General features: G+C 41.8%; 1 protein-coding gene across 1 annotated transcript in view; it reads left to right on the top strand.

Moving 5' to 3' along the window:
- The first annotated feature begins 814 nt into the window (after positions 1–814).
- The window catches only part of LOC101156793 (14-3-3 protein gamma-2), a 20,394-nt gene continuing 9,831 nt past the window's right edge, over positions 815–11,377 (top strand). Inside the window, exons 1-2 of the mRNA XM_023962792.1 lie at positions 815–1,069; positions 11,097–11,371. Of these exons, the coding sequence (XP_023818560.1) occupies positions 983–1,069; positions 11,097–11,371 (362 nt within the window). The 5' untranslated portion in view covers positions 815–982. The remainder of the gene's footprint in view (positions 1,070–11,096; positions 11,372–11,377) is intronic.

The following is an 11,377-nucleotide window of genomic DNA, read 5'->3' as shown; positions in this document are numbered from 1 at the left end:
CGTTCTTGAATCCAGAACACATGCTCAGTGTGAATGTAGCAACACAGCTATTCCGATATATAAAGGACTTGGTGTCATACTATTCTGGCCAAGCATAAGCCACAATTATGAATTTCTCCTCACTGATCAATATTCAGAGGGTTGGCACTTCTGTGGAAATGGAAAGCCATCACTACCAAATCCAAGACCCGGATTGGTCAAAGTTTGGTCTGGTTTAACTTTAAATGTGTATTTAATGGACGCAAATTTTTTCACATAGAGCCCTAAAAAGGTTGTGGAAACTTGTGTAGCTATGCACGAAACAGAGTCCTTGTGTGGTAGCCTGGAAGGTTTGTGTTCTGGCAGCACCACAAAATGGCACTATGTAGTGAATAGTGAGATTACAGGAGTCTTGGACAAGGCGCTTTATGAACAGACAGCTTGTAGTTTGATGCAGCAGTCAGGGAACAGCCTCAGTCTCACTGATCCAGAATGAGACCTCTGCAGTCATATGATTGCGACCTCTGCGATATTATGAGTTTTGCTAATCTTGGCTCTACAATAATCTAATTTTCTAAGATGGTGAGTTTTTTGTCTGTTAGGGTAAAAGTCTGTCCGTAACAATTTTTTAATCTCAAATTAAGTCACTTTATGATGACATTCTGACATACTGAGCTGCGCATGCGCACTATAACAGTCCAAAAAACAAATGTATCTGACTCCCTTATCTGTAGATTGAGAGCCCCCCACCCCCCGCAGCGCTCTCCCGGTGGTGTCAGCTGCCTGAGCTGTTACATCACTCGCAGAGGACACGCCTTTTTGGGTGGTGACACAGCCCTGCGCGAGCGCTCGGAGGGGGGAGGGGTGTCCCGTCGGCAGGCGCACAGACAGCGGGCAGCAGCTGTGGCGACAGGACCCCGGTACCGCTTCTCCGCACTACCACGTTCCCATTGCGACTTTCAGCTCCCAGACACGCGAGACAGAAACACGCACGACGTTCAACATGGTCGACCGTGAGCAACTGGTGCAGAAAGCCCGGCTGGCCGAGCAGGCGGAGCGGTATGATGATATGGCAGCTGCCATGAAGTCGGTAAGTAGCCTCCCTCCGTCATGACCTTTCTCCTCTGTCTCTGTCTTGTCTGAACGGACCCGAGTCCGGGGTGTCACGGACGTGTCGCTAACCGGGAGCGGGGGTTCGGGGGGGGTTCGGGCGGACTCGGACGTTTCTCGGGTCTTTGCGGCGCGCGGTGACTAGTCCGGCGGAGAAATCCTAATCGGTGAATGAAAGTCGCGATCAAAGATCGCGTTAAGTTTATGAGACACACCTAACGGCCGCCGCCGGTTAGGTGCGGGCACCCCCTTCTGACCGGAACTGCGAGGCCCTCATAGCCCAACTGCCCGTTTCAGCCTCACTAGCGACCCTCAAATGGATCCGATTTGTCGAGGTTCGGCTGAAATCCCAGTTGCTTAGTCCCAGTGGAGGGCGTCCGGAGGGCCCGCTGCGGCGGATCTCGGATGTCTGAATGCGGACTGTTTGATCTTGGGGCGGTGCCTTTCGCCTGGCTCCTTCCCCATCAGCCAGGCTGCTGGGATCTACCAGAACCGAGCGGAACCCGTCCCTGTGAACCGCATTTTGGAACGAAATGCTGCTTTTTGTTCCCTTCAAATGAAAGATGCGCAGATTTTGGATCGGTCAGAGGGCGAGCTAGGTGGTGCCAGCGTGATGCCATCATGCGCTGGTGCTGATGGGGGGGTTCCGGATAAATCACACTCTCTCCGAGCAGCGCATTCATTCAGTGCAAAACGTGATGTGGTTGTGTGCGTCGTTTGCGCTCTCTGCTGCACATTTTGGCGCATCGGGAAAGGGCACTGTTGGCAAGGTTGAACGCAATCGATTTGCGCAGAATCATGAGTGCACAGAGTCCAAACCCCTCAGACGTGGGTGTTGGTGGATGCACTGCCTTCCAGAAGGATCTCCATGCGTGTCATTGCAGCATCCCCCCCCCCCCCTCCTGCCTTATTCCGTCTTGTTCCGCACACCTCCTCCTTGTTCTGCGGTGATTCGGTGCCGCGGAGCATCCACCGCATCCCTGCGTTCTCGGCCTCTTCCAGCAGGTTCCCACACAGAGGCGTGCCGCAGCATCTGCCAAGATGCAGCACAGGCCACAACCGTAGTGCACCATTTCTCAGGCAGCATTTGATCAGTGCTGCACAAAGGCTGCATCTGGATGCTGTCATGGCAATGTGATGGGATGGACAGCTAAAGTTCGGGATAAATTGCTATCGTCTTTGGAGCTGTGCACCTTCATTTTAATAACACCTCTTTCCCATTAGACCTCATCTGACTATACAACAGGAAATGCATTCATTTCAGTCTTCCTAAGTTTGATTGTCTTGATTACAAGTATTTATTATCAAGATGTCAGCATCAGCTCCAACTGGAAGCTGTGAGTGTTTTAAAGGCCAGGCGGTGCTGATCTCCAGGACCAGCCTTTAGTAGTACTCCCAGCGGGCGGGGCCCAGCTCCTCCTCCTCTCCATTTATGCCAAGTCAGATGGTCCGAGCTGCTGGTCACCCGGGCGGTCTCTGCAGCACCGGACAGCGGGGTGTGTCTGCAGCCTCGCCCATTATTTGTGGGGAATCCCTCTTTCCACAAATAAAACCAGGATGGCAGAACGCTGGACCCTCCCTCAGGAGGGCTCTTTGACTACCGGACGATCACCAAGAAACCCAACCCGGACATCTGAGAGCAGAATTCATGTCAGGACAGAGTTCTCAGCACGTTGCTCTATACCAGAGGTGGGCACTGAGGGCCGCATTCCTGCATGTTTTCCAGCATACCCTGCTCTGGCATGTTCTAATTGGCTGGACACACCTGAACCAGGTAATCAGCAATGAGTGGGGCAAGACTATCTGGAAATCATGCAGACACACCGGCCCTCGAGGCCTGGAATTGCCCACCCCTGCTCTATACCTTACCCTAACATGAGATTAGTGGAAAAAGTAGTAAAATAAAAATAAAAAACCCACAAAATTTTCATCAGATTCTTGAGTTCAAACATTTCAATGCCCTCAAACACCTTAAACATCCCACCTTTTCAAATAAAACCCATCAGGATCTCATGTGAGGTTATTCACATGAGATGACTCCACTGGTGTGTGAATGTGCTTGAAGGATCCCGGTGATGGTCAGAGGGGCCGTAGGCGCAAACTGGCAGCCACGCCTCTGTCAGTCTGCCCCAGGCCAGCTGAGGCTACAACAGCAGCACCAAGTATGAATGAGGAGTGAATGAATAATGGACACACTGTAAGCGCTTTGAGCAACAAGAAAAAGCGCAGATAAATCTAATCCATTATTATTATTATTATCATTAGGATATTACAAATGATTACATCAAACAATTTCCTGTTTAAAGACCCACTGCAATGGAAATTGGGTTTTAAAATGTTCTTGTGGCCTTTTTCTGATGATGGAGGACATATAAAGAGAAAATCGAGCTTAAATTGAATTTTGGAGTCATTGTGAATCAGGAGCAGATGAAAACATTCTGTTTGAAAAATCACTTTTTTTCCTGATGTAGAATAAACTCTGGCTGAGCCGCAAGCTCCCTGCTCTGCTCCATTCCGATAGACAAATAGATCCATGTAGGTCTTTGTTTTTTCTGGTGCTTGGATCAAAACTGTTCGGCTGCATAGCTCTAGTATTGCTCGCCATTTTTGTTGCAACAGTAACGTCAGGGTGGGGTGTAATTTATCTGGAGAGTGTGTAAACAGAGAGCTCTCAGCAACAGGGAAGGGAAGGAGGGGTGGGTTTACTCCGCGCTAACGGTCCCGCCCAAAAGTCAGAGGTGAATTTTTAATGAACTCCTGTCGCTCTGCAGAAACTATGTCCTAGAAAACCACACAGGTTTTTCAATTCTGTCTGAAACTACATAATGATAAATAAAAAAAAAACGGGGAAAGCTTTTACTATAGATCAATAGATGATTAGAGAAAGTCTTTAAAGAAATTTGGTAAAAACCACCAAGACTGAACTAAGTTGGTCTGTTCAGACTAATTTTTGCATCAATCCAAGTCGTTTGTTCAGTTGATAAAAAGAAAAAGAAAAAAGTCAAAATCAGTTTTACTTTAAAAAAAGTGCTTCAAACTGAACATTTGTCTCATGAAAATTCTTACAGCAGACTTAAAACACTTTATTTATTTATTTGGTTTTAAAAATAATAAAAAAAAAATCAAATATCTGAAACCCTAACTTGTAAAATGGTTCAGAAAATGTGAGAAAAATGTGTCTCACTGTTGCCGGTTTCAGCCTTCAAAGAGACATTTTTGTAAACAAACATTTTACATTTTCATTTAACTTTGTCATTAAAATCTTTAAGACCTTTTTATATTTTAATATTTAACTAAGATACAAGTAAAGTCCTTTAATCATTTTCTAAAAATAACATTTCAGTTTTCTGTCTGTGAGATAGAAACTCTCAACTCTCCGTTTACTTCATCATATGTTCAAAGTGTCACAGACTTTTTGCTGACTTAAAATAGAACGGAGGACTCAACCTTTTACTGACGTCACATAACTGCCTTACTGTGGCGTTACATAATCTTACCCTGCACCACCAACCTCGCCGCGTTCTTAGAGCTCCAGCTACTATGAAATATGCAAAGATCTGCTGAGGCTGCAGCAACATCACAGGACAGCCTGATCTCGGTTTATCAATAGTTCTTCAGTTTTCATGTTTGGATTGTGAGGTTCTTCAGAGCTCCCCACTATCTAAATGATGCTTGGAGCATTTCAAACTGGTTTGAAATGAAACCTCCACCACCCTCACTGCATAGCATCTGACTGAGAATCAGAGCACCTCTGCGATGAAGCCCCTCATGATTGGTTTGTGATACAGAACGTTCTCAGAAAACTGGTCATTTTATGGACAATTCCTTTCAGAATCGATCTGTAAAAACTGGTTGCACTCTTCTTTAAAGCATGATGAGACTTTTTTGTTATTCCTCTGATGTTATAACATCTGGTCAAATTAAAAGTTTTTTTTTTTAAAACTCCTGAGAGGTAAACCAAAGAAGCTCCCTATTCTGCAGAGAATGGACTTTCTGCATTCAAAAACTCTCAAAAGTATATTGGACATTTTTCCTGAAGTAAAATTTGAATAAAGTTTTCATTTGAGCTTTTAAATAACATCTTGACTTTCAAAGATCTTCTTAAAAAATCTGTCAAATTTTCTAAGTTGAAACAAATCTTAATTTTATGAAACTGGACATTTTATTTTGTGATTTGATTTAAAGGGAGTAATCAAGAGAATATATTCCTCCTTAACAGGCGTTTTAGCTCATCATTCTGTTTTGATCCAACATCATCAAAGTAGAAAGGAATCTCTGAGGACTATCATGTTTGCAGATGACCTTGTGATTTGTAGTGGGAGCAGGTGGATGAGCATCTAGAGAGGTGGAGGTTTCCTCTGGAAAAGAGAGGCATGAAGGCCAACAGATGGGGTTAGAAAGGGGTGAAGACGTGTCTGCGAGCAGGTTGCAACGGGTGGAGGAAGGTTTCAAGTGTGATGTGTGACTGAAGAGTGTCATAAAGAATAACAGTAAAGGTGTAGAAGACTGTGGTGAGAGCAGCCATGTTGTTAGTTTAACTCTAGCTATCTTTAGTTTTATGTTTGCAGCCGTTAACATGAATCAGCAAAAATTGGCATCTGAAAATGAAATATTCAGTGTTTGTGATCCTTAAAATAAGCAGGACATATGCTTTTTTTCTTTGGCATTGTGTCAAATGTAGTTTTAAGTATTAGTCAAAACACTTTATTTAAGTTTTTGATGCTTTTTGAAGTTTTTGTGAGAATTGCAGGTGTAATCAAACTATTTTTTGTAATGAAAACTTTATTTTATTACAGTTTCGGTTGAATAAACTTAAAAAAGTCCACAGGAGCAGCATGACATATGTCCGAATGACCTCACTGGTCCCTATCCCATAAAGCGCGAGACTATCCACTGCCCTGAACTGTAATGTAATTCAGACACACACTCGCTATTTTTCTTTAAAACTGCAAATATGATGTCACCCATTTGCCGAAGTAAAAACCTAAAACATCTGAACATTTTTATTAAATGAGGACCATTTATGAATCCACTGTGTTCTGATAATAAAAACTTAAAGGATTTATAAAAAATAAATAAATTTTCATGTGTATTTTTATGACAAATTGTTCAAATGCAATGCATTGTGGTCTATATTTGTCAGTCTTGTGAGGATTGATGCTCACAGAATTCTGGGAAATTTCCACGTCACTGGATTTTGGTATTGTGGATTCAAAAAATGGAGAACAGGATTTAGTAGTGAGGGAACTCAGATACAGCCATTGTGAGAATACTAAAAGTGTTCAAACCAGAACAAAATCTTTGACTCACAAAAGCAACAAACACTTAATAACAAGATATTTAACCTTTTACTGACAATTAAGGTTAATTTAACATCTTTTCAAACCTTTAATATATGAAGCTTTTGGAACCGATTGAACCAATAAAAAAATGTTTTTATGTTGCATAACTGATCTTTTCATACTTGATGGTTCCATCGCTTCACAAAACAGTTTTCTTTGTATTTAGATGATCCTTATTGAATTGATTTATTCATACAATACTGAGAAAATCAAAGATGACATCACTTTCTGTTCACATCCATAATGTCCATCATGTGACAGGATGCCATTAATGGATCAGACATCAGGAGTTTCATGTCTGCAGCTTTACAGATCATTTTAGAGTGTTTACATACATTTTAAGTCTTCTCATTTCGAGGTTTGTATAAAATGTTTCATTGTTTTTTAAAGTAGATATTGACTGTATATGAGAACTGGACTGAGTGACCCCTGCCCCATGGTGTTCCAAACAGGAAGTACCTGCCGGTTCCAAGATGCCAAAATCCCATAGACTTTTATGGAGCAATAAACAGCTTTTACTCATTAGTTGCTACTATTGTTGTCATTGTTACTATTTGTCAGAATAATCATTCTAGCTCTGCTACTTTTTTTTTTAAATGTTCTTGATAATCCTCATTTTTTTCATGATGTTTTTTCTGTATTTCACATTATTTAATCCGAGGCCTTAATAACAGCATGTTTGACTGACAGATTTCCCATAGCCCACTTTCAAGTGGTAGGAGTGCGGTTGGCGATAAACGATGACTCAGACAGACTCGGACCAATTACTACCCGCTGACGATTTCAGGTTCCAACATGGCGATATCTGTATCACGAAAAAAATGGGGACTGAATTGACTTCATTTGGTTGGAGCCACAAGTGTGCATTTTTCTATTGGTGATGTCTCACTCTTACTCATTCCAGTTCTCATTCACAGTCAGTGGTTGGTATTTTTTGTTGCCATGGATACAGATACATCCTGGACAAGTCATTACATTCACAGTTTGTACTGGTTTAGTGCCTCAGGCTCTTGTAGTTTCTAATCTGTAAATAAGGATTTGTTTGATGTGACTTTTGTTTTCCTTAGCTGTAATCAGAAAAAATATTGTATTTTAATCGTAAGGCTCTCTGGGGTTGTTCTGGCTAACTCTGGACAAGATGGCGGTGCTTTCTGTTGGAAGGTCATCACATGAGGTCATGAGAGAAGGTCCTACATGAGGAAACAGACGCAGGAGAGCTGTGGAAGCTCAGCAAACTGAAGTCATGAGTGAAAAAGGAGGAAGCGTGGTGCTCAGAGTAGAGAAGCAGCAGCACTGAGGCTATGGAGGATTGTCTGACATGCAGGCCGTTGCCATAGAGGAAGTTATTGATCAGCCTGCCTGAACATGCTCCGGTTTGCAGCTTTGATGGCCTCTGTAAGCGTGAGTCACGACCGAGCAGGCGCGATTGATGAGCTCCACGGGCAGAAAGAGCTCTATTGTCGTTGCAGCTCCACCGCTTCCGTCAGGCCTCTCTGCGCGGCCCACGGCCTCCTGACACAAAGGCAGCCATGTTTTACAGATGGGCTCTTTGGCTCTGGCTTTTCTGACCTCTGTTGATACATGACTGACCCATTCACCCCATGAGGGGCTGACACTTATCTTATAGATTTACAATTTAAAAGCAAAGGAAAAGTTCAGAACTCTGCATGAACACATGCTTCAGGTTACACCATTTGATGACGTGTCAGATGTTGGACCTGTTTTCAGTGCAATTAGTGGGAGTTGGTTGCTAAAATGATATATTCTATGGTCACACTGAAACTCTTTAAAAGACCTTTTCTGAGAGAGGTCCTCTTTCTTTTTGAATTAAAACTTCTGAAGTTCTGCTGATTTTGTCTGTAGAATTGAACCAACAACCACATTAATCCTAATGATTGTCCTTTGATAGGGGCTGGGTTTAAAAATATCTACTTTATCGATTATTATTGATCTTTAACCCAGTTTCTACACCCCCCCCCCCCCCAAAAAAAAAAAAATAAGTGATTTCTAAAAATAAAAACAAACATTTTTTATTTAGAACAGAAAAATACAAAGTGTTTAAGATTAAATTCACTCAAAAATCATCTTTTGAATCTGAATTTACTGATTTAGTAAATTAGTATTTGAAAATTGCCACCCACACGTTTTATTAGAATTCTTTCTTAATTTCTGTGTCAAAAATCTTTTGGATCCTGAAGTTCAGAGTATTTTTAATGAAGTATTAAAAGAAGCAACCTGATGTTTTCAGTCTTTAACCTCTAGGACAGGATGTGTCAGGACAGGACACACCCACCATGACAGTGTCCATGGTGTAATAAATATTTATGGTGAGTTTTACAAGTTTACTTTGGTTAGATTCTTTCTGAGTTTGCTCATTCCACACGCAGGAACGTTGTTTCACTGTTGGTCAGGGTCACTTCTAAACGCCATAAGATCAATTTAAAACTTTTCAGATTAAGGGGGCAACCTAAGGAGGGGAACGCTTTCCTATACTTCAGTATATCTCTCACTGCATATCTTTATAGTTCATTTGCATTTTAATTTTAGGTACAAAGTACAAAGGTGGAACTTTTTACTACTTCTTGAATCTAACCGGTGCTTTGTGAGCCATCATAAAACTCTGGAGCTCTTCCTGTACTGGAGTGAAGTTTATCACAGGTGGACACACTGACAGTTGAACTAAAAAGCGGAAGTAGGTGTGACGTTACGCCAGGTTAGGATTTGCTTTCTGCAGATTGCAGCTAAGTCCAGATACGGCAGATAAAGTTCCTGAGATGGGCTGTAAAAGTTCAGGAGAGGAACACGGACAGTCCAGAGCTGAGCTGATCACCGCCCTGCCCTCGACTGTTTACTGTTTGTGAGAAGCTAAAGCGCAGAGCTCCTTCAAATACAGCTAACTTAGCAGAGACGTGAAAAGTTTCTTTATGTTTGTGGAGGAGAACGCAGAAGAAAACGATTTAGAGGAGACAGATTGTTGGTCTTCAAAAAGTGACCAGAAACCTAATAGGTGAACATCCATGGCTGTTTGAAATATGATTAAAAAAAGTTCAGCCATAGTGATTAAACCGTAATTGTTTTTGCAGTGTGAAAACAAATGTTAATGTTCAATAAATGTACAAGCTACTCTTCCACTTGGAACTGCCATTGAACCAAAAGATCCGTCTGTACGGCTGATCAGGTTTTTTTACAAGTAGCTTTCATCTTAACGACTTTAGTGGTGATTTAACCAAAGCTGGGTTCGTCAGCCAGAGGCTCATGGAACTAAATGTGCAAATAGAAGAATTTGCAGCGTGCCTGTTTCTCCCACGAAAACAGACCACATCCGAACTTTTGCAAAGATGGATGTGCAGATTGTGCATAGAAAATGAAAAGTGTTTTGCAGATCACTGCTAGCTCCACAGAGAAAGTGTGTGTGTGTGTTAGCCTGGGGGTGGGGCTGGCAGTGCAGACACCGCCTGGAAGGGGCTGTTCTCACAAAAAAGTAGATTTTGCATGATCAAATCAAGTTTGTTTGCATAATAACAACCTTCTTAATGGTTACCAAGCACCAAAAATACGCCCATTTCATGGGATGGACAAGATTGACAGTAAAAAAGCTGATAATTTAACTCATTTTTCAGATTTCTTTCCTTTAACAGATTTTGTCCTCTTTTTTCTGTTAAATAACTTCCATTTAACTGAAACTCCCTTCTAATGTATTTAATTGAATGTTTGGTTCAAAGATCCCTTTTTGTTTTTCTTATTGCTGATTTTGTTTTTGGCAAATGTCGTTTTGACTCGATGTTATGTCTTTAAGAAGAAAGAAAAGTTTAGAACCAGACATCAGTATCAGACCAGATACATTTGGGAACATCCATATAAAAAAATAAAAAAATCCAACATCTTTATTTCTTTAATTTCTTTAATTCAGCTAATGGTGCTAAATTACAAATGACACAATTGTGACAAGAAGAAAAATGTCTCTAAACGAGGATTCAGATTTCTTCAAAAAAGTTGCTGTTGTGTCAAAAATACTTAAATGTGGTCAAAAAAGTTTTAAATCCACCTCAGCCTGTTCTGATTGTAGTTTCTGTGTGTATAAAAACAATCTTAAATGAGTTTTGAATGTGTGGGTCGCAGCGTGTAAAGAAGACTCAAATAATCCTCCATTTTTGTTCTGATTTCAAAAATTGAGTCAATGCTGGAAATTTAAAAATTAGGTATTTAAACTTTTTTTTTTACCTAATTGATATTGAATCTTTGTAGTTCAAAAAGATTTTGAAAAAAAATGTTACAACATTTTCTTGTTTTGGTTTTGTTTTATTTACCATTTATAATGCAAAATGTTAGTGTTCAGACCTAAAATAAAAAAGGACCCCCCCCCACCAGCAGGCTTTGTGTTCCCCAAATAGTCTGATGAGATGCCTACTATGCAAAGTTCCAGCGGAGTAAAAAGGATTAGGTCTGTCAAAACAAAACCAGCTTTTAGAGCCAATCAGAAGATGGTGTCAGTGAGCTGGGGCGGGGCTTACCCTCTGGATGGACTTTGTGTTTCTTCAGAGCTGCACTAACGCTTTTTATGTGTTTGGTTTCTACATAACTGTGATGGACGTATCAGGTTAATTTTCTTTGCTGCTGAGTGGACATTTTACTGATTGCAGCCTTTTTGTCTCCCGTTTGCCTCAGGTCACAGAGCTGAATGAAGCACTATCCAACGAGGAGAGGAACCTCCTCTCTGTGGCCTACAAGAACGTGGTTGGAGCGAGGCGTTCCTCCTGGCGCGTCATCTCCAGCATCGAGCAAAAGACGTCGGCAGACGGCAACGAGAAGAAGATCGAGATGGTTCGCGCCTATCGGGAAAAGATCGAGAAGGAGCTGGAGGCCGTGTGCCAGGACGTGCTCAACCTCCTCGACAACTTCCTGATCAAGAACTGCAACGAGACGCAGCACGAGAGCAAAGTGTTCTA

This window comes from Oryzias latipes, chromosome 14, assembly GCF_002234675.1.
Source record: "Oryzias latipes chromosome 14, ASM223467v1".
NCBI classification, from domain to species: domain Eukaryota; kingdom Metazoa; phylum Chordata; class Actinopteri; order Beloniformes; family Adrianichthyidae; genus Oryzias; species Oryzias latipes.
The sequence above is the reverse complement of the archived record's forward strand: the minus strand, read 5'-3'. Positions and strand labels throughout refer to the sequence as shown.